The following is a 24705-nucleotide window of genomic DNA, read 5'->3' as shown; positions in this document are numbered from 1 at the left end:
CCACTCTAGTGAGCTCCATTAGATCCTGCTGATATGGTAGAGGACATTTTTCAAAATAGAGAAAGCACTTCACAAAGGTGAACTGCCACTTTTAAAAGAAAACTGCTGTGTTTTAGAATACAATGATGCCACATCAGTGCCACATTTTGGACATTTGGGTAGTTAATGGATTAACTTCCCATTTGTTTCCATCTGTAAGAATCCTATTAACACAGGAATGCTAAATTGGCTTCGCCGTGGGGAGAAATCACAATTAATAAGGTGCCAGGTTATGCGTTGCCTTTGCTTGGCCAATAGGGGCAGGAGAGTACACAAGGAACGTTCTCACTTTGCAGTACACAATAGTAGTCATTGCATTCTTAGATTGCACATTCCTACTCCATCCTGGAGCACAAAGTGGTAGAAAGGGGGGAGGGGGCGGTGTCAGGGAGAATACAGATGTACTCGTGTGTTAGGGGGATGCATAGCCAACAGCACCACTGAGATGGTGCCTGAGGCATTATCTCCCCTTTGTTTCTTCTGGGATGGATGCAGTTCCCTTCTTTTCTCTACACAAAGCTCTTGGCTAACTGATATAGCATAATCCATACTATCTACACAAAGGCTCACAGCTCCAATTCCTAACTGGGTTATGGTCTGAAAGGGATGTAAAAAATTATGAAGCAATAGAGATGCAGACTACATAACCTCTTACTCCCAGCTAGACAATCTTTTCAGTCCAAGAAATCCCAACTTTATCAAATTTGTACTCTAAAGCAAAACCTCAGCAATGTTAAGGCATAACAACTTCCTAAAAGCATGGAATGTGTGACACGTGCGACATGTGCTGATCTGACAACAGAATTGATAACAATGGCCTTTATGCTTTTGTAAGGTTTTGCGTTAGTTTGCAAGTTTTCTGAAGCTGGTGTATATATTGCATTTGGGTACCTGTTGGAGCTGGAAGTGAAAGACTCATGGAATGCTGAAGTGTATTATCGATAGAGTTGCAGACAATAAGGAGCTGAAAAAGAATGCACAAATCTTACCCCATACCTTCTTTTTTCCTTGACTTTAAGGTTTTAGGAATGCATCTTGCCACAATCTTAACTACAAGTAAACATTGTTTTTGTTAGTTAATTTCCTAGTTTTTCATTTAGCTTTGGGGTACCTCAGTGGATAGCTCCCCTGAGTCAGGAAGAAGAGGAGCTGCACCTGCACTGGAATCAGAGGGAGATACTGCACTGCTGAAGCTGCTCCTGACTACGTCAACCCTCCTTAAGCCTGTGAGAGCCTGTAACATGCAACAGTAATTTCTTTGTGACTAACATTTTATCCCATTAAAATGTTTCTGAAAGTAAGTACACCTAGAGCCATCCTCCATGTTTAGTGGTGATAGCCCAACCTGACAGCTGAAGGGAACTTCCGTGAAGGACTCTGTGTAATCATGCAGCCGTGTTGGTCCCAGGCTATTAGAGGGACAAGATGGGTGAGGTAATGTATCTTATTGGACCGACTTCTGTTGGTGAGAGAGGCAAGCTTTTGAGCTTACACGGACCTGAAGAACTCCTCTGTGTAACTTGTCTCTCCCACCAATTGCTCCAGAAGTTGCTCCAATAAAAGATATTACTTCACCCACTTTATCTCTGTGTAACACTCATTTCCAGAAACACTCAAGGCTTGACTATAGTAACACTTAGGTTGCAGAAAGCTGGGGTGTAAAGCTACCTCACGCTTAGCCTGCCATGCACTAAGTATCCATGTAGACCCACCTGCTGTGCATGAAAAGTTCCCTAGTACACTTTAACCTACTCCAGTTTCAAAGCATGAGTCTTTTACAGCTTGTGCCAAGGAGACAGGATAACAAGATGAGAGTTGCCACAGATTTGCACCCTGTGTGGATTGGGCACAAAGAGGAATGGATAATAATTTACAGATTATCATTTTTTTATGTATAAAGCCTGTTTGAAAATAGTCTATTCACTTTGTGAATCCCATCCATCTGTGTAGATCAGTCACAAGGTTTGGACCTCTGGACCTTCTGATCCCTAGTGTAGACAGGACCTTTCTAGACCAGCCACTGGAAGAGGAGTTGACATATGCTTTCCCTGTGGTGTATAATGCATAACCATTTATTAGTCAGCATGAGGCTCAGGAATCCTAGATTCTATCCCTGGCTCTGGGAGAGGAGTGTGGTGTATAATGGTTAGAGAAAGGTTAACAAAAACTGGGTTGTTATTCTGAAACGCAATGTGGTGGAGTGACTAAAACTGCTATTTGTTACATTAGAGACCTGGGTTCTGGGTCTACAATGGCCTCACCCAAATTCTCTGCTAACTCACTTTAAAAATATGGGGAGGGGAGTGTTCAACAGTGTCCTTAACCGTCTTAAGGAGGTTGTAAGTGGGGGTTCATGGCTGTAGTCAATAATAATGGCAATAAATTACATGGGCATTTAAATAGCACTTAGAAGACGTGAGATTTGAATGCCTGATCTCTTTCCAAGCTCCAGGACCTTTCCCCTAGATGGCAGGGGCATTTGGGGAGGCAGTCTCTCTATAATTTTTTTACCCTCCCATGGCAGATTCATTGCCAACTAAAAATTCAGTGTGTTTGACTTGATGCCCAACCTTGTTGCTATGGCTAAAATTATAAAATACTTCGTAGATGAACACTACTGATGTAGAACTGATATTCTGGGAATCATCCCATAGGGAGCAACAATGTGGCCAAAAGACAGGCCTCCAAAGTATTTGATTTCTTGTGAAAGGGGTACCAAGAAAAAGTGAAAAATTGCCCCAAACGGTGATTTTTAAACTCATAATTCTCTGTGTCTCAATTAATCAAATGACCATCAAAATTTCAAATAGCGCATCAAGTTTATATTCTATGTTTTGTTTATTGCCACTTGAATGAGATTTTACAAAACAAAGGGTTAAAGCTCCAGTTAAAACTGAACTCCATAACACAGCCTTAACTATAGAGCAGGTACCACTGACAAGCTTGCATGGAACAACATTGACTCTATTTTCTTAAATGGATTTAATCCTAGTTTACAACAGACTGAGAGGAGACTCAAGCCATGAGGTTACAACCTGAATGCCTTAATTAAGCAAATGGTCCCATTAACTGTAATGGGATTACATGCATGACTAAATAAGGCAAGCAAGATCTGGTCTGAATTCTTCTATGTTTTGCAATGTCCGTGGTAATTTTTCATACTTTAAAAAATCAGTTTTTTTACCTGAAAAAACAATTTAACAAAAAATTAAACCAAAGCAAATAAAAAAAAATCACAAAGCAATGCCAAAGGCTGCTAGTCCCAACAAACCTTTCAATAACAAACCAGTTGCAATTGGAAAACGTGGGAGAATTTATATTATACAGGGATTTCAGTTTCAAGTTTCCAAGCTGCTAGGCTGTCAAACCACAGGGAATGTTTATAAAGTGTATAAAAGATATACTGTCAGGAATTACTAGTAAAAAAAGAGAATTAAAAACTACTGAGACTACTCAACAGTTCATAATTAGTGGGGTGCCTAGTTTTATATCACTTCACCTATTTACTCCACTAGAGAAATTGTTATGTTATCAGTTATGACATAACGATATTAATTGTTAAATACCACACCTATATTTTCTCTCAACTATCCACTGGTAGTAGAAAGACTAGGTAATTTTCTCTACTTATGTAAACCAGCCTCTGAATATCTGCTTGCATAACACTGTGTAATTTATGGACTTTTTTTGTTATGAGGAACTAAACGTGTCAATGCCTGGTTCATTCAGCTTATTCATTTTGTGTGACTGATTATTCTCTTTTTGCTCCAGTATCACACCTGTGTAACTCTATTTACTTCGGAAGAGTTATTCCTGATTTACACCTAACATGAGAGGAGAATCAGACCCAATCAGACTCTTAGGCAGGGGGAGTTTTTTATTCTTTGTCAGCTCATTACTATTTATATTGCGGTGGAACCCTCATAGATTGAAATCTTGGAATGATTCCATGTTTAAAAAACAATATGAATTTACATTATTGAACTGAATTTTAAAATGAATGAATGACATCAACTACATACAAGAGGACTTTTTGCAATGGTGAACCCTTGGTGTGAACCCTTTCTGGCAGGAATTAATATTTCACAAGTTTATCAACAAATCTATGAGCCCTAGGAAGGCTGTCCAGTCCAGTCCTTGAGATTCCTGTTTTGGTGCCATAGTACTCCCCTCCAGCAAAACTTTGGTCATGCTATATGGCTCTTGCTAAATGTTACTCTTTTAGGTTCAAATTCTGTCTCATTCTCCAAAGCTGCATTGGGCCCTTCCTCCAATGGATTTTATGAGTTTCTGCTGCACAAAGGGTGCAGATTTGGGAAGCCCACAGATTGGGTCCAGGCTTCCTTTGTTCTGTAGAGCTGGCCTCTGTAGGGATAACCTCTTTGCCTCCTAGTAGGAGTCAGTGTATACACTGATATGTAGATACATCAGCCACTGCTCCCTATGAAAAGAAGGCCCAGCAGTAATAGGAGATGCTGAAGTCACACAGGGTTGCAGTTGCTGCAGTTCCATTGCTGCTCTGCAGCCTGGCCTCCAACTGCTGTGAAATTCCTTTATGCCTAGCCTGCTACCTGGATATCACCTCCAAATCTGTATTCATTTACACTAGTATGATACCATTGTCACTGCAGATGCTGCTGCTCAGGAGTTGGAAATGTTTGCATCGGTCTAGGGGACAGGAGATGTGGTGAGTGATGAATGATGAGGGTGTGATGGGATGTCACATAGGACTGACAAGGGTTAAGATGGCCAGGTAACCCATTTAACGCCACAGGCTGCACCTGGCTGAGGAGCCAGGGAGCAGGGAAGTCACTGAGAGCAGGCTTATAAAGCCACGTAGCTGGCAACAGAAAGGGGCTGCTGCTGGGAAAGGGCAGGCACTGCCTGGAAAGAGGGAGAAGTGTTTGAAGGCTGCAGAGGTGGGCAGGCTGTAGTCATTTCCTGGGAAGAGAGAGAGAGTCAGAGTGACGGCATGCAAACCCCGTCTGCCTCGAGAGCTAATTCCCAGAGTGACCAGGAGGCATCGGCGCTGGAATTGGTGGGGCCAGTGAACCATGCCCTCCCATTTTTTAACATGGGCATAGTTTTGGGGATGGGGACATCCTCCCCACCAAACTGCAAGCCTCGGGCTGGTGCAATGCGCAGGGCTGCACTTTGCAGCGAGGGAGCTGATTACGGTGCTGCAGGTGCCAGAGAGCAGCTGGTTGGAAGGGCTGAAGAAGGATGGCCTGCCTGCCTGGTTCCTGGTGAGCTATGTGCAGCTACTGGAGGTAGGACCACGAGAGAATGCAGGGTTAGGGGAGAAGGGGGCACAGGACTCCACTTTGGCAGAGATGACACTTAGGGGGGCATGCACAGTCACGTTCCCCCCCCCCCAAGATTTCTTGGGACACCTCTGGCTGGGATGCCCAGCAGCGATGAGGCAGAGCTCCCCCTTGCAGCAGCACTCTCTGTGTGTCCATGCAGACTGGGGAGGGAGAAAGCAGCAGGGCGGCTGGCTGACAGCTGAGCTCCTCTCCACTCCTGTATATGGGGCTGCTTCTTCCTTCCCTGCTGCTGGAGTCCCAGCGCTGCTGCTTGCTTTGCAGACTGTCTGCTGAAATGAGTCAGGGGCTGGAGACTGAAGCAACATGTGGGGAGGTCACATGCCACCCCCAAACCTTTCAACTGTGTCCTGCACTAGCCACAGTTATGTGTCACCTGCCCCCCCTTCTACAAACGTTCTGGCGCCCTTGCTAGGAGAAGGTGCTAGAGCAGCAGTGAGAGTGGGGTGCACTTCAAAACAGAAGCATACAACATAAACATATCACATGCTTCTCCAATTTATAACATCACCTCCACAGACATATATCCACAATAAGATACATAATGCAAATCAATGATGTGATGAACTGAAGGAAAATGTGATAAATTTATATCACGTCTGTGTAATTTATCACTCTATTGATCACATTGTCTTCCATTTGCTCATTAATCCACTATCCCAGGATTAATTCTAATATTCTAAACCCATGAAGAACTTCAAAAAGTACCATTTAATCTTTCTCCACCCACAAAATGAGAAATTTCACTGAAAAAATTACATATACTATACTTTACATTCTTCTGAAGAAAACTATTGATTAATAAAAAGCTTTAAAAAATAAACACCCTTTGATATATTCTGCTCCTTCGAAACAGTTGTGTTAAAACTGTTCTTGAGAGCCTGAGGCTGATGATTAAGATTGCTTCCCTTCTGTTAAATAGAAATCAATACTCCATGGACATTATTTATCCTAAAATACAAATTCCTGGATCCAAAATCTCATGAGTGTTCTTTCAAGTTTAATGTCAGTCTGGTTCTTCAAATATCTTTTCTAGTCAAGTTTCTAGATCTGAACTCAAAAAATGCATATACACATATATGTTGTATGCATATCTGTATTTTCCCATTAATTTAAATTTATCGCAAAATAGGTCAAAAAAGCTAAGCTAAGCAATTAAGTCTTCTTAGGGATAAGAATAAATAGCAAAACACAAGGCTTTGTCTTGGGGAAGCACTATGTGGCTCTTCTGTTCACTGACTGTATGTCAGTGCATAGGTTTCCAGAAGAAGCTTTTACATCTTGCTTACGTCACAAAGACATTCAGTTACACAAGGGGGCTTTAGCAGAGTGTCAAAAAGGATTTGAGAGGGCTGACATCATCAAAAACTATTGCAGCTATATTTTGTTTTATATTATTTCAGATAGGAGTTGATTAATCAATGATACATTATTCAAGCCCCCACCCTTGCACCTCATATGTGACATGGATGAACTGCTTACACCCATGTCCTCTTTTTGAGATATAGACTTGGATGAAATGTCTTGCTTTTCTACCTTTACCCTATCTATAGGAGTCATTGTTCTGAGCTTCAGTACCATGTTGATTGGCACTAAAACCTGAGATTAGATAGATTCTGTAAATGCACGCTCAGTTTGTGGTTATGCACGGGTAGTCTGGAGACAATTTCTATATATGGACACAGTATTGGGTGAGTGGCAGGGAGACATGACCCCATGCTAGTCCCAAAGGAACGTTGCCAATTACTGCCTTGATTATCAGAGTTATAGAATTGGCAGTCCTTGATTTTCTGCCTCGGGAAACACTGGAATTAAAACTGTTCAGTAGAGCTTTGGAACTGGTGTCTGATTAGTCATTTCAATCTCTAACCTCCTTAGCCTTCTAAGTTCAAGTAAGTTCACGTTCAAAAACACACAACTAAACGTTAAAAGAATAGCTGGAGATTTCAATTTCTAAGGATTGTTTCCTGTTTATTTTTCCTATCATGTAGCTGAACTATCACATACATAGAACACAAATGGCCTACAGAGGACACACTTTGTTTCTTTACACTCAGACATGCTAACACACAATGGACTCCTGGTTCAACTTACTAAAAAGAGCAACAAATGTGAAGTCAAGAAAATATAGTTTTCTGAGCTATTAATGAGCATGTACAAGGAACTAAACTTTCTTTGTTCAAGGAAGTAGGAATCAAAACACTGCCAGACTACTGTGGGATTTTGGGCATTACCCAAAACAACAAAGTTGCTAGTGAGAAAATGAAAAATGATCTGTTTTCGCAGGAGAGTGTGTATATTTTACTCTATATTTATATACTGCAATCAAAAGACAAAATCCTGAAGTCTTTACTCAGGATAAATTCTTGTTGAAATGGGAGTTTTGCCTGAGTAAGGACTGAGTTTAAAAAACAAAAGCCAGATTACCTCTCCCATGGGACAAGGCAAGAGGGACTGAAAAATCAGTAAGATTACTTTATGGAGTATTGAGATACTCTCCTTTCTTGGCAGAAGGGATTGGGGGCTTGTGGCTGGATATGAGACAAGTCCTTCAAAACTCACATATCCAAGGTGTCTACTGGAAATGCATCATCAGAATGGAAACTATCCTACATGAGTGGCTTTCTTTGGGTGTATGTCTTACTGCAACAGGAAGTGTGATTGCAGCTTGGGTAGACACACCTGAACTAGATATACTCTAGTTAGTATAGCAGTGTAGACGTGGCATCACAGGATTCACTGTAGGCTGTACAAGCTGCCTGGATCCCTGTGTACATATTTGCATTGCTATCCCATGCCGTCACATCCTCACTGCTATTTGTAACTGCACTAGCTAGATTAAAGCTAGCGTGATTATGCCTACGCAAGTTGCAATTGCACCTCCGCCTGGAAAGTAGACATACCCTGTGTGCTGCTGTGCTTTCCTCCCATCCCGGTATGATGCTTGCTTCCATTGGTCAATCCTCTCGGCAGCTACTGTATAGAATCTATAAAGCAGACTTGGCCCTAATTATTAGCTTTCCATGCACACATGAGGGGTCTCGAATGCAAAAACAGATGCATACACAGATAATGTATGTGTATGGTATTTATGCTGGTTCCATACAAATTGGGCCCTTAGTGAAGAACAAGTAATAAGAATACATGAACTTTTAAAAACAAATATTCTGATCATAAAAATTAGGTAATTAAAAGAAACACATAATATCTCTCTCTTTCTGTATTGTCTTTAAATAGAATGTTTTTCAAAGTTTTCGATGAGCCACCAGAGAGCTTTCAAGGATAGCAGGGTATCATACAACAAAAACATGCTAATACGGCAAAGTCTCTAAATCCACAGGATAACTCACTTTTCATTCATATTTGGACTCTGCCACCTTTCTCCCTCAACCCTTATTCCAAGGCAGCAATGGAGTATATGATTTTTCCTGACAGGGATGGGTGAACAGATTAAGAAGAAATTTGTGGTTGATCAAACAGAACTCAGTTTCTGGGATGAATTAATTAAATGTTGTGTCAAGAGAACTCCAATATCACCTTGTCACAATGCTATCAGAGCTTGTTTTCCTCCAGAGTTGGTAAACGTAGGACATACAGGAAAGGGGACAAACTAATACAGCTTGAATATTTGGAGATTTGTTTGTTTGTTGACTATAGTGCAGCCAGCTCAGCCATCTAATTGAGAAGATTACATTTACATAGGGTAAAAATTTAAAAAGTGCATGAGTCAAAAGATCCTATGGGTAAACATTTTAAAGGTACCTAATTGATTCAGGAGCCCAAATCTCATTTTCTAAAGTACCTAAGCACGTGCAGATCTCCAGTTTGCAAGTTCAAGTGGCTTTTGGGGTACACAGATGTGGGTATTTCTTTGGCATGACTTCAATTTGCCAGCAAGAGAATATTATTTGTGCTAATTATTCTAAATCAACAAAAGCGGTTGCATCCATTTTATATTCATTTCCATGCAGCTAACTACACAGTTAATAGAATTTATGTATAACATCCAGAATAATATTTCTACCCATTATCCTTCAAAGTAAAGTCAGCCTTTACTCTTGTTTGGTCAGTAATGACTGGAAATATATTCCTGGCATTTTTCCACACAAATAGTTGGCCAGCATTGCACGTAGTCAACAATCCATTCCATGATCTCTCTGTTGGAGCCAGATATTCTTTGGGTTGTTACACTGTGCAGCACAGCTGTTTCCTTCAGTCTGTGAGCTTGAGAACCTGGGAGAAAGCTGGATTGTCTGCATGTGTGCGTATAGCATCCCGAATAAAGAATCTCCTTTGTCTTCACTACAACAGAGTCCTGGCTCTTCTATCATGAAGAGCGCTACATCGTGTTTGAATATAAATAGCATGTTAAATCTGAACTTTCTTCTGAGAATGAAAAAGTAATCATCCAGTGACATCATTTACTGAATATTCATAATTAACAAAAAGCATTAACCATCAGCATTAGAAGTGACTCAAACATTACTCTCCTTAAAAGAGTTTATGTTTGCTCACAAAGAATAATACAGCCTTAACAAAATGTTCCTAAATTTTATAGCAAGGGGAATGTAAAATTTTATCAGCACTGGCTTCTAATGTGACATTATACAGTCACATAGAGTACACACACACTGTAATCAGTCATCTTGTAAAATGCTGTCAAGTAAAATAGTGACATTTTAGATAAAGTCACATACTAAACGAAAGAGGAGAGACAAATAGCTAATTGGATCGGAAAGTCACCAGTTTCACTAACTCACTGGAGAATTTGAAATCCTAACTTAGTCAGATGTTCTCCATTTTGTTGTTTTTAACTTTCTGGAGGTGCCTGGCAGAGACTCCATAGTCAGAGTTGCAACTATGGTGGGCTTACAGTAGGGCATGAATTCCGTTTTTTTGTTAATGTAGGTTGCCAATTGGTGTGACATTTTAGAGGCTGTTAATCTTTATGCTCTTTGAATTGTCTATGTAGTGTTTGTTTGGTTTCTCATAATAAATTTTTAATAATTAAGCCATTGGATTTGGGTGAAATTTTTCCTTGGCAGTTCTACATTTCATTGTTGACTGATATCCCCCTGCACTTCGACCAATTTGTCTATCTCCCCCTTATCTAATGCCTGCCCCAGATTAAACATTTTAAAAAAAACCACCTAAGAAGTGTATGCACAAAAAAAAAAAGTGTGTGAAGTCATTAGTCATGGGAAATGAAAAGTTAAGTCAATTACCTGCATACCCTCTACTCCTTTACCCGCAAGCACACACCTTACTATGGCCACAACTACCCTACATGATAGACAGTGTACCACAGACATAACTCTGCCTCTCTTGGGATGCCAGCCTTCCTTTACCTCTTTAATCACTCTACTGAACAGAGCCGTTTATAAAACTACCCTCTCCCAACACAACCAAACACCTACAACTACTAATGTCGGGAAAAAATAATCTGCTAAAGGAGTGTGTGCTGAAGAGTAAAAACAAGGCAGAGTAAAGGTCCATGGTGTATGGTAGTTGTGGTGTCCATGGTGTGGTAGTAAGGTGTGTGTGTTAGGTGCGGTAGAGCAGATGGTATGTAGTTAAGTGGATTAATTTTTCACTTCCTTTCTTTTGTGGGTGTGTGTCAGGCATGTTTTGTGTGTAGCAACCCTAACTGCTTCATAATGAAGTTTCTGTGTTTTATAATAATAGCCAAGTGGTCATATGGAACAAAGGATCTCAAACCAGAGCAGTGAAGTGCTTGGATTTTCTCTGTAAATCCTGTGTATTTTACAGAGATCGTTGGTTTTTCACAGGTTAGAAAACAGTTACTTGTCTTCACCAATGTGCGGGATTCTACCATTTCTTATGCTCTGCAGTTATGTCTGAAGAGTTAGAGAACAGATTTCATTGTGCTTATAAAAACTCGCACTAGAACACACCTCCCTACTGTTGGCTGTAGGGAGCTTTATGTGCTCTCTTTCCCCAAGGAGACATGGATTTGCATCTAGATTTGGAAGCAAGTGAAATAAACTTGGTTGTTTCAATTGAGCGTTGAATAGGCATTTGATCACATGATCAGACCACTGCACAGCTCGAAAAATCTGTAAGACTCTGCTCAGGAGAGCAATAATGGTGAATGAGCAAGGGTGTTTCAAATCAGGATTTTGGTCCACAGGTAAGATAATTATATCTATACTACTATATGCCTAACTCTAGCTAGTGAAAGCAGCTACCCAAATTTCATGGACAGAGAAATTCACTCCCAAGATATCATACTTCAGCAGATAGGCACGACATAAATTAAACTATTATTATTATTATAATGTCAAAATACTTGCACAAGTGGGAAAACACAGATATTGAAAAAATCTGATGCTCTGCATCTTCACGTTACATTTGCCCTCCTCATGCTAAATCAATTACTCAAAATGTGTTGATGTGGAATAAATATTTGAATGTGAATAAGCAACAGTTTCACGTCAATCCATATCCGATAAGTTGGCCAAATACAACACAAACAAACAAACAAACTGTGACGGGGCAGCCCCGCCCCGCACTGGCCCCAGCGACGTCCGACCAGTAGCTCTGACAGAGGAAGTCCCGCCCCATTCATATTGGGCATGCTCCAGATGCTCACTGAGTATAAAAGGAGGGAACTCAGCTCAGTTGGGGCTGGCGGCCGCAGGGGAAGGACATAACTGGGAAGCTCCTGCAGAGGACCAGCTGACGCTCTTGAAGCTGCCAGGAACAGAGGCTTTTATAGGCCGGCACGAAGCCCTACGGTGGGAGGAACCAGGGGAGGCGACGGATCTGGAGACTCACAGAGAACCCTGGGATCCATGGGAGACCCCAACTCCGCAGCCGGTAGGGAGTGACCCGGGGGAGGTGATGGACTGGTACCTTGACCCCGGTGAGCCTCAGTGTGTTTTGGTAGGACCCCTCGCTGAGCCAGTAGTAAGGTCCTACGGCTCCGCAACAGGGGCGCTTATATGGACTCTGGCCATTAGGCCGCGCTGCCCTGCAACCAGGGGCGCTTATATGGACTCTGGCCATTAGGCTGTGCTACCCTGCGACAAGGGTTGATCCTATGGACTCTGGCCACTAGGCCGTGCTGCCCTGTAAGGAGGGGCGTAAACCCTCACACAAACAAACAAACAAAGCACTCCACAATTCAGACAATCTGTACAAATGTATTCAGTGTGTTGAATCAGTCTAATACTTCGCTGGCATTTAAACAACACTGTCAAAAGTACTTCGTGAGCGAAACTAAACTTGCAGTACTACTTATTTTTAATGAATGATGCTACATGTATTTGATTGCTGTTTTGAGTTCTAGATTTTGGTTTTTGATGAAGCAAACTTTCCAAGACAGAAAAAATATGAGTTGACTGATCAAGTCAGAGAGTAGACCCAAATTCTGCAGAGAATCTAAGACAGCTGTGCTTTACCTCTTGCAGTGTTTGGAATACGTTAGTGATGCAGTGAGGATCCTTTCAAGTATATATGTCAGTTAGAAAGGATTTTTTGAATGGATAAACATATAGGGGAAGGGTAGCAGATGTGTTCATCCAAGCAACTCAAAATATCCAAGACTGCAGTTATTTCACAGTCCGTAAAGTAATGATTCAGAGGTTACACTCAAGGGTTTTTTATTCCCTTAATATAATCAACAAAACTAGACAATATATGATCCCATCTTCCTCTTTATACTGAATACACATATTATTCCTTAAAGAAGCGAGTTCTTGACATACATGACAAAAGATTCCCATCTAATGAGGCAGCTGATCGCTCTTATAACTTTTCCAATGATCTAGTGCTGCCCAGCAGAGATAGGACTCTGCTAAATACAGGTTTAGTTGGATGTGAGGAAATATCCACTTACTGTTGGTTGCATAACGTATGGCGGATGAGGCATCCACGAAGTACTCTGGACCTGCATATCAAACAACTTTCATTAGCACAAAACAGTTTTAAATAGAGATTTCTTTTCACAGTGAATTCAGTTGCAAGCATCCTTTTCACTTGTCACAATAACAACTAATAGTGAGCTAATTTCAGGAAGAACCTACAGGGAGACAAAATTAATTTATGTCTTGTAATCTTATTGGCATAGAAACTTTCAGATCCCATTCAGTAATGTTTCCGCCATGTTCAGGAGTCTGAAAGACAGCACACTGTCTATGCTCCCCTGTTTTATCCAATGAAGTGTGTTATCCAATAGATGGTACAGTTGGCTCAAACTTTAAGTAAAATTTTCAAAAGGTCTTTAGTGCCATCGTGTTTAAGTCCTCATTTCAAAAGTGACTTATGTACCTCAGAAAGTAATTTTAAAAGTCTCATTCAAAGCTTGGGAAAGGGATGCTAGGCCATTTAAGAGATTTTGAAATTTTTACCCTTTGTGCTGCCATTTGGAAGTTATCTTGGTGAAAAATTTTAGATACACTTCAAGCTTAAGAATTCCGAGTTGTGGAGTAGAGTGAGGTTTAATTAATTTTACCTCTGGATATCTGATTTTCAATCTCCCTTCCTATACAAACTAAAATAATGTTGGTATCTCAACGTAGTGGTAGTATCCTGCAGACATTTTCTTCATATTAAAAAAAACTTAACAACAACAACAACAAAAACCCCAAATGTAGTTTTGCAAGTCTGGTGGAATTTTCTGAAGCAGGCACCAGGACTGGAAAAGCAGCGAGGCTACAGGTTGGAACTGACTGGTATGGGAAAGAGCACATAACACTTGCACTGTACCTGGTTAAAGCAAGTGCCATAAGTTTCCCACTTTCATGACCATTAAATTCAATCATAAATATTTAAAGAAAACAACCCCAGATAACAATGAAAATTATCTATCTTGGTAAGTTTTAGGGATACGTTTTGTGCATGGTTTCAACTTTGATGGCTTGACAAGTGTTCCTCACTATAATGTGGGAAAAACTCAGTACTTTTGCTCCTCAAATCAATAATGATTAGCTATATATTGGAGGTGTTCCACTCCAAAAATATCACCTACAAATAAATCTATGCAGCAATGTTTTGACATCACCTCAGAAAAGCCATCCTGCCACAACAAGGATTTCACAATGGAAACTTGATATAGAAAAAGGAGACCTGGACACTAAAACCATTTTGGGAAGACTGGGAGGAGTTGGTGAGAACAGAAACTCCAAAATACACAATGGATGGGAGCCTGAAGACATCTATAAAAATTGTGTTCCCCCAATGTCTTGCTTTGCAGGGTGCTACTCAAGAGGAATGGGTGTTGTTAATGGAGGTCATTGAGGGAAGTATAGCTGAAAGCAAAAGGTCAAAACATGATGAAGACAAACTAAATGACTAAAAAGGTGCATTCTCTAAAATTTGGCCAATGGAAAGAAGCCATAATGACCAAACATCTCATTAAGCATGACAAACTTTTGCTAGTGTCAACTGGAAATGAAGCAAAATGCTGAGCACTTGAAAAACTGATTGAAACAGGACAAAAGCATGGTGGCGTTTATTACTTAGTGTAAAGAATCCAGAAAATGCTTGATACCCTACACCAGGGGTCGGCAACCTCAGGTAAGCACCCTGGCGAGCCGGGCCAGTTTGTTTACCTGCCACGTCCGCAGGTTCGGCCAATTGTGGCTCCCAGGCCAATGGGGCTGTGGGAAGTGGCCCGTGCCAGAGGTTGCCGACCCCTGCCCTACACTAAGTAGAACTTGAGTGCTACTAAAAAAGCCTTGGTTTAAAGCGTGAGTAAAGCATGCAGGCACACACAATTTTCTGCTGTATACGTTTTGCCTTTGTCCACATCCAAAACATAATTGTCGAGTGGGGGTACATTCTGAGATGCATGCAAATCTGACATACCTGATATGTAGAGACAGGGGAAGCAGCAATGAATGGCGTGATAGATGTCTGTGGAATCATGCGGTTTGTTGCAATACTGTACGGTGAGGAATAAAATCTGCAAACAGAAAACAAAAGGAAGATTCTTGAGGCTCTTGATGGCCAGACTCCACTTAACTGATCCACTGCCACCACTGGGCAAAGACAATTATATCTTTTTCTCTCCAAAACAATAATAAAAAAGGATGATGTGGCACTATGAATTTTGTCGGTTTTCTCCCTCCCCCTCAATTTCACTATCAAGATCATTTGCATAAGACATCCTTTTTTCTTCTACACCTACAGAAAGCATTAAGAAGCATAGAACTTTGGAAAACTCTCTTTCAGAAATGGAGAAAGCAGCTATTTGAAATGCAAAGGTGGTTGATTTTCCAGAGTACAATCTAGTCTAGGAAAACTTCTTGCCCCATATCAAAGATACTGATATTGATCTCATTTATGCATACGGTAACTATTTTCTCTCAGATCTGAATAGTTCAGTGTTGACGATAATATATTCTATGCATATTCCCTCAGTTTGCTTATTACGGGATAGCTGCAGTTACTGGACAAACTGGTTAAGATTTTCATATCAATCTAGAAGAGGAAAATGCATCTCTTCCATTGAAATTATTCAAAGGTATGTGTCTAACTTCCCTGGTTGTATGCAGGATAGTTGTAGCGGTATCAGTCCCAGGATATTAGAGAAACAAGCTGGGTGAGGTGATATATTTTATTGGACCAACATTTGTTAGTGAGAGAAACAAGCTTTTCAGCCACACAAAGCTCTTCTTCAGACCTGGGAAAAGTACCCCTAGCATCACAGCTAAATGCAAGGTGGAACAGATTGTTCAGTGTAAGTAATTAGCACATATTCAAGGTAAAGTAGCTGGTTAACACCTCTGCAGTTATAGACAAAATGAGAGAGTTAGTGGGTTACACATTGTTGTAATAAGCCATAAATCCAGTGTCTCTGTTCAATAAATGATTTCTAGTGTCTAGCAGAGTTCTCAATTTAAGTTCCCAGCACAGGTGACACGTAGCGCCCCCTCAGATTTCGGTGAGTGCCGAGCTTCCCTTGCAGGGCTTGCTCTGCTCAGCCTGCTGGCGGGGGAGCAAGCCAGAAATGTGCCAAGGATTGAGGGGCTCTGGCTTGCTCGTCCCCTGTCCCCGGCAGCCTGGCCCAGGCAGGGAGTGGGGGGGGGCACCACTGCATCCCCAGCCGGCCTCTCTCGCAGACAGCTGCTGCGCTGCACAGAGTCAGTGACCTTGAGCGCCCACCCTCAACTGATGCGAGAAGTGGTTCCATCCTGCCCCCTTTGCCCCCAACCAGGGTTGCTGGGGAAGGCGCTGGGAGCAGAGTCCCTCTGCTCAGCCTGAGTTAGGATACCCCTGCTGAAGTATCTGTGAGGATGCCAGAGCTCTGGGGAGACACTGTGGGTCTCCTCAGGCCAGGGCCAGCCACGGTCCCCACCCAAGGCACATGCTCCCTGCTCCTGTGCACCCCCCCCAGGAGCCGATGGGATTGGCTGCCCTGCCCCGGGGAGGTGGGGCAGGAAGGTTCCTCCCAGAGGCAACGCATGGGTCGGTCACATGCCCCCACCCCCTTTACATTGTGCTCCTCACTGTCAGCAGGCACGAGTCGTCTCTGACTCCCAGGCTTGTCTTTTGAAAGTGTTGTGCAGGTTTCCTTCCAGGATGAGGACTGATAGGTCAGACATAGAGTGATCGCTTTGTGAAAAGCGTTCACCCACATGTGACGGGTTGCTTTTGTCTTTAACTCCTTTTGCTAAGCAATCTATTCTTCCTTGCATTTAGCTGGGATGCTCGGAGTATCTTTCCCAGACTTGAGGAGCTCTGTGTGGCTCGAAAGCGTGTCTCTCTCACCAACAGAAGTTGGTCCAATAAAAGATATTAACCTCACCCCCCTTGTCTAGTCTCTAACTCCCCTAGACAGTTCTGGAAATCTCAAAAACAATAAAATAAATCAGAGGTTATTTCTATGTCAAGCACATCACTTGAGGCATGCACTGGGTAGAAGTGGTGCATAGGATTTTGCAGAGACGCTTTCTGCAGAGGGGTGAATTAGAATGTATTCTTCCCCTTCCTATGACATCTCCCCCACACTGAGGAAAGGAAATTAACAGTAGCCTTCCACAAGAGCCATGCAACAAACAACATTATCTTTTTTTTACTAGTACACTGCTTAACGATCACTTTGACAAATCAGCATTTAATACTACTCAGTCTATTTAATGTAGCAGATTCTGGATGAGGAGTAAAATAAATCACTGAGTCAGGAGAAACAGGTAGGCTGGGAAAAGCAGGCTCCCTTCTTTGAACATTGGAAGAAAATGTCCAAAAAGAACAAGGGAGAAGAGAAAAGAAATTATTTGAAATACTGAAAACGGTTAAGATTTTAAACTAGCAAGGGCAGCAGGCTGAACTCTGGAAAAAACATATGAATAAATTGCCATTTTTAAGAATGTCTATATTGCCGGAGAGTGCTGCCCAGACAGCTGTTTTTAAAATGTCTCCATATAACATTTTGCATGTATCCTATTCATGAGATAATGAAGGAAAAGATAGATGCCTTTTTTGTTACATTGTTGTTCATCAGGGACTGAACAGACGCTGTTATTTAAAACCAAAGAATTTTTTGAATACATTTACCTGTGACATTAGCACAATGCATATGTTTTTCCTAGTCCTGTTAGAATGCTCTGCTGACCACAAGTGATCTGTTCCCAGTCAATGGCTAATCAGATTTCATTTTGGCCATGCTATTTTTTTAACAAATGTACCAAGGCAAGCTGTAGACCATAAACAGAATTTACAGGAAACTCCACGGGGAACTGCACAATAGAAATATAAATAAACCTCACAAGTAAAGAGATACTGTAAAGGGGGAATGCTTTCGAGAAAAAAATGCATTTTGGTTCTTACTGTTCTAATCCTATCCATCAAATATGGAATGTTATTTCACTCTCCAGGAAGTTAAAATACTGCCACTCAAGGTAAGAGCTATCAGGTGGAAGACAGTTGAGGAGAGAAACCACGTCCTATTTGATCCCCTAATGCTGATTCCCTGCTTAAGCCAATAACTCTATAGACAGCTAACCATTTCATTTTTAGCTTAGAGCGGCAGCTATGTGACTATTATATAAGCTTTTGGAATACACACTCGGGTAATGTGAAAAGTACATGCCTCTCAACTCCCCTACCAATGCCATTTATCTGTCATGGTCTGGAATGCTTTCAAACAGGTATCATTTAAAACAAATTATCAGGGCAGTCAGAGACATTCCTGATGCATCCACACCAGGGCACCACGGAAAAGAAAGGAGAGAATTCTGACAGAACAAACAACTTAATAGGAAAAACAAGCCTAAGTGTTGTACTGTAATTTTAACAACACTGGGCCATACTCTGCAGCAGAAAGGGGTGGAAAAGCCTCATCCTTCTCGGGGAGAATTCCCTCAGTTTAGGAACTGAGGAAGTCAGCTGCAGGATGTCTTCCGAAGCCCCCTCTGCAAGTCCAGGTGTAGACGGTATGCTGGGGGCAGAACTAGAAGCTGGAGGTCATGAGGGCACAGTGGACAATGGCAATGCTCAATGGCATTGCTGCCCAAAGGTAGGTTGGCTTGGGGTGCCATAGATTAGACAGTTCCCTGTTGCAGCAGCCCAGAACTGGGAGGTAATTTAAAGCCACCTTAGACACCTCTTTCCCTGTGCTGTGAGTAGTGTGCTGCCTCTCAGAGGCACCTCACAAACATCCCACCCAAATTCCCTTACACCCATTCACTGATATGTAAAGGAGTCTAAACTTGTGTAACATACATGCTGTGGATCCCAAAGAAAGGGTAGGAGTGAAATGTAAAGAGCAGCCTACTCTGATGGCAGAACTGGCAGAAGTGACACCAGCTTTGACTCCTTTTTGGCCCTTCAAGACTCACCACTGAATTTGCTACCCAAATTCACTGGCATTGGAAAGCACAGTACTTTACCAGAATTGTAGATTTGGAGGTAATCAACCTATATGTTATGACCTATATATGTGCATTCTCAAAGACTGAGGCTTAGCCTCTCTTTCTGCAGGTGCAATTTGCACACACAAAATCATTTGCAGGTGCAAATCAAAATTACTTGCCCCTCCACCTGCAATCAAGTTGCTATAGGTGCACATATCTCCAGCTCAAAAGCAAGTGCAACAATGCAGGTGCAAATTTTGCAGTTGCAAACTGCACCTGCAAAGTGGAGGCTGCTCTTTCATTCAAAAAAAAAAAAAAAAAAAGGATCTTTTGTATGTGGATATTATGTGCACAGAGAAACACATTCACACCTTGTTACAGGTAAAAGTCTGCTCTGGGATACATTCACACAGCTCCCATTGCCATAGGAAAAGTTTATAAGGAGAGATTTACAAATCCCCTTAACAGAACCGTGTTCACGATAAGGGGATATCAGATATCTAGCACATAGGACAGGCAGTGCTCCGAGGAAAGTTTTTGTGGTCTAATAGTTCACATATTTCACTCCTTCATCAAAAAAGCAAGCTAGATTGGGAGATTCGACTCTTTGTAAAACACCGCTAAGAATGTCAATATGGTTACTATCCTATCGGAGAATGTGCAACCTTTTGCATAGAACATGCACGATGGCAAAACCTTATTTGCACAGAAATAAACACCATTTGCTCATGCCTCATGTCCATAGGCAGTACTGAAAAAGTCAGATTCATGAATAGTATCCTGGGGCTAACATAATGTAAGAGTATTACCAAGCATTATCACAGCAGCAAGTTTCCATTGCAATAAGCCACAGAGTCAGCTGTCAGAGATGGAAAACACCTCTGAGTATTGAGCCCGTTGCTCTGCAAATCCATAATATAGTCCCCCAGCTATCAATATTAAACTGATACAGTACGCTGCAATCTTACACTCAAAACAGGACTGAAACCTCAGCAACATTTTAAATGAGTATGTTTACAATGCAAATAGAAGACGTTCGTATTCTCTTGTACAAGTGTATTAAACAACTAATAGTAATATAATGAATTGTAACACTGATAAGGGAGCACTACCTACTTGCTCCCTGAAATAAAATCCAAGTGCCTTTATAAATGCAGTTCAAGAAAGCCTGATTACAAGACAGAAAAGACAGAGAGAGATTGAGCAAGGAATAGAGCTTCTGCAGCACAGTGTGCTGTGACGGGTACTTCAGATGTTCATATTGCATTGTTATGGTACACTAAGGGCCTGAGTCTCCACTCCATTACACCAGTTTTATGCTGGTGTAACTCCATTGATTTTAATGGAGTTCCATTGGCATAAAAACAGTGTAATGGAATGGAGAATCAAGCCCTATAACTTAATAGTCTCAAAAGAGAATGATCCATTACTTTGTCGGGGAAACAACTTAGTTTTGTTGTTGTTGAAAATGTCTCTTTTTTTTACTTCTGCTATGGACTTTAAAAGAAAATATACAATCATACAGTAATAAAACTGACAGTACACAGTGATTGGACTGAATCCCATTTTTGTCATCAGGAGAACACACAGACCCTGAGTTAGAGTCCAGACTCACCCCTTTCCTTAAGGTTTGGCTCTGTTGAGACCTCAAGAACAATACCATAACATAAACTCCAGCTCCTCCATGAGCTTTTCCAGGGCCATCTCTGTCCTAGCTGCCTCTCTCTAGACAGCCACTCCCACCTTCCTCATATCCTGCGTGGAGTTAAGACTTGCTAACAGGTATAGTCAACCTTCTTAGGGGTTAGTTTTATCAGTAACTCAAATCTCATCCTAGGCTTCCTCCTTGAGCTTGGTTGTCCCTAGGTTTTCCCTCCCCTGTCCTCATGCTCCTGTTGCCTCTCCTTTGAAAGCCACTCCACCTCTGTTGTAAGCCAGGTGGAGTTAATAAGCCACACCTCTCAAATAAGTCAGCTGGATTTTACCAGCTTTGTGCAGAGCTCCATGGGTCCTATGAATAGGCCTGCCGACTCTTACTACAAGCACAGGTATAATGTCTTGCTTTTGCAAGTACAGGAGTATATTCTCAACTTGATGTTCAGACTTTAGCTGCTCATCTCCCATTATTGCTAAAGAATTACACAACAAGGATACTCACTACCTGAAAAATTGCGCTAAAATACAGTGTGTGATACAGTCCATCATACCTGAACATACTGAATCATATTTGTTCACTTTGCCAGCCAAACATCAAGGTGCTCCCACACTTAAGCAGGCACAAATCCCATTAGCTAGTTTTTCATTGCACTTACCCATGACAGCAATGCAACAAAATACATACCATCAAATATGCAAGTATGCATGCGAAAAATGATACAGAATTGCATCCATATGATGTACAGAGACTAATAGATGAATTGTAGGGGAGTTAAAAAGAAATCATTGAATCAAGGGGTAGTGATGTTATTAAGGTGACAGTAGAGACCTCTTATTTTTATGATGTGTCCAGTAACCAAAGATGGAATGCCTACAATATAATGCACTGTGGGTCAACTATGGTTTTCTACATATTAATAAGTGCTTCTGATGACACTTCACTCAATCAGAATATTGCCATGTGAGCATTTTGAGTGAGACCTTTTTATGTTAATCAAATTGAAAATGTAATGACCCTCTAGAAAAAAAGAAAGGTCAAGAGCAGGAGTCAATCGTTAATATATGATAAAGAAGCCCTATATTGTTATTTATTTTATATTTTTCAAATAAAAGAACATTTTAAAAATAGAAAAATTGGAATTTTCCATTGGACACTGCATTACAGAACAAATCCCCCCCCCCCCCCAAAAAAAGCAACAGTTTTCAAGCAACTGAGCAATCCAAATGCCTGAATGGTATTGGGTCCTCTGTGATAGAAATAATGTGTGGATTTGAAATAACTTTCACTATAACAAGACTGAATTTTACAGATCATCACAGAATTAAATATGTTAGTCACTTTGAGTCATTGAAATTACAATTCCCATTATGTTCATGTCACTGATACATAGGAATTATTTTTAATTAAAAACTAATTGTTTTGATGATACACTGCTGGACTATGAACTTTGACGATTTCATTTCAAACATGGCCAACAGGGTGCTACCAGCTGAAAAGTGCACAGGACCACAGAGCCCCGTGCGGGAAAGAAATGGATTTGTTCAAGAAAGAAAGAAAGATTTCCACACAGGACCAGAACTAAAGAACACCAGAATTCAAATCAGGGTTCTGACAAAACTCCCTTTGGGGTCTTGGGTAAGTCACTTTATTGCTCTGCCTTATCATCTTCATCCCCAAAATGAAAATCTACCTCAGAGGGATGTCATTTGTAAAGTCGAGTGAAGTTGAAAAGTATTAATTATTATAATTCATTTGTTTTCAAATACTTGGAATGTTTGTTTTTAAACATTTAAATTATGCTCTAAGAGATACTGAAAAACAAAACAAGAGTTTCTAATGTTTTATATCTTTTTCCCTTCATGGGCAGGAGATCCAAGATGATAGTCACTAAAGTGCTTGTATGGAATTTAGTGAGGTCTACCAAGACTCACCAATTTCCCACACTTTTAACTGATGATAATGCAGAAAGCAATTATTACAATCAACATCCCTTTGGTTAAACAGGCACTGCGAAATATTTTAGACCCAAAACACATCCTATTTTAAAACCATCATCATCTGGCTGGAAATTTTAAGCCCAACAAATAATGGCAGGTGTAATCAGGTGGTCAGATAGTTAATGATTGAAGTATGCAGGAACATTTCAAAAATTGCACCTTCAATTATTTGTCTCAGGAAGTTGTGGGTGAAAGATGAAGATCAGCATAGTTTATAAGTCTAGCCTGAATCTCTTTCGCTCAAAAACTAATCTAAGGCTTTGTCTTCAGGCTTTTTGTTCAGGCAATGCTGTGACAGCCATCCAGCTAGCAGAAGGAACTCAGATTAAGTAACAATCTTATTACACAAGCCATGCTGGCATTCTCAATAATTATTTTAACTAAAATGAAGGCAATAATGGGGAAAAAACAGTGTTTGCCAAATGGAGATGGAAACTATTAGGAAAAAAAACTTCTTGTTTGAGTTGATATTACACACAACAGAGAATAAAAACAAAAATGAAAAATATGGAATGTACTTGCCAGTGCACATTGACAGAGCATATACAATGATTATTGGATGAATTTGCTTCTGAATGAGTTTCACTGCAGGAAGCGAAACTGGAAAGAGAGCCCTGCAAATAATTTAAAAAAGGAACTGAAAAGCATATGTTACTTACCCATTCTGTATAGCAGCTGTTGGATCATAGGTCAAAGCCATGCCAGCCTGCACATAGTTAGGGGGAAAAAACAGATTTTTACTCTAGCTGTAGACAAAATGGCATTAAACATTCTTTTAGAATTCCATTTAACATGCATTCAGTTTTGAGGTACATGGACTTAGGTTCACAAAGCAAGCTAAAATTTCTCACAGTAGCTTGGAAATCCTGGTTACCTTCCTTGACAGAGATTTCCCCAGCCTATTGGTTGGGCTAGTATTTTTGCTATCCTCTCCCTACACCATTCTAGGCCAAACTGTACTCTTAATTACACCAGTATAAATCAATAACTCCACTGTGATCAATGGACTTACTCCACATTTATACTGGTATAACTGAGGGCCAAGTTCTGCTACCGCCCAGCGAGGCAGGTAGTTCATAAATAGATTCAGACTGGGTATGAAAGAGTTAAGCTTAGGAACAGCTACATTTTCTTTCAAAGATCACACCTTCTATGACCAGATCACTCTAGGATTTCTCTGTGCAGTTGTAGTTTGTTGTCTGGGAACAAGTAACATTGAATCTCTGCAGTCAAGCAGAAAAGCACAATCAAAAAAAAATGTGCGGATTACTTTATAAAATATTTTAGGGAATGGCTGTCTAAAGAATTTGTTAAAGCGGTACACACTGCCTTTCCGCTATCAGTCACTGGGACAAATCCAGACGGTAATTACTACAGGATCAGATGGTGACCTGTGTGGAATGAGCTGGCAATGTCAAAGCAGCTTCTAGTTAACAACTGTCCATATCACCATTAGCAAACGTGTCAGAAAAGCCAGGGATGGACTAGAGATGGAGAATGAACTACCCCACACCCCCACTCCTCCAGGTGGTATTTTTGTTCAGGGTTGAGGCAGACTGGCAGGACAGTTTGGGAAGCACAAGCTCCTCACTGTGTCGTGCAACCACTTAAATCTCCAGAGGTGACAACCCCCCGCCTCTCATGACTGCTACATTCACTTGGATTTTTTTCTTTAAACAGAGGAAATTTATTTTTAAAAAGTGTGTGTGTTTTAAAGTCCTGCCACGAGATGTGAGGATCTGACATGGGAGAGGGAGGAGGTAGATGCTCCTCAGGCTTAGCTGCCCAGCAGACCTTCTTTAAAAGGATTCCAGGGTATGGAAGATCTCTATAGAAAAGTGGGGATAAGCTTTTGCTGTAATAACTGT

General features: G+C 41.1%; 1 protein-coding gene across 18 annotated transcripts in view; it reads right to left on the bottom strand.

Moving 5' to 3' along the window:
- The window catches only part of RBMS3 (RNA binding motif single stranded interacting protein 3), a 917250-nt gene that overhangs the window by 61806 nt on the left and 830739 nt on the right, over nucleotides 1-24705 (bottom strand). For all 18 annotated transcript variants that reach the window (XM_042840452.2, XM_042840448.2, XM_065583518.1 and 15 more), the window contains 3 exons: nucleotides 23497-23543; nucleotides 15195-15291; nucleotides 13225-13275 (listed from right to left, as the gene is read on the bottom strand). In XM_042840452.2, coding sequence (XP_042696386.2) covers nucleotides 13225-13275; nucleotides 15195-15291; nucleotides 23497-23543 — 195 coding nt within the window. The remainder of the gene's footprint in view (nucleotides 1-13224; nucleotides 13276-15194; nucleotides 15292-23496; nucleotides 23544-24705) is intronic.

This window comes from Chrysemys picta, chromosome 2 (genome assembly GCF_011386835.1).
Source record: "Chrysemys picta bellii isolate R12L10 chromosome 2, ASM1138683v2, whole genome shotgun sequence".
NCBI classification, from domain to species: domain Eukaryota; kingdom Metazoa; phylum Chordata; order Testudines; family Emydidae; genus Chrysemys; species Chrysemys picta.
This window is presented reverse-complemented; position numbering and strand designations above follow the sequence as displayed.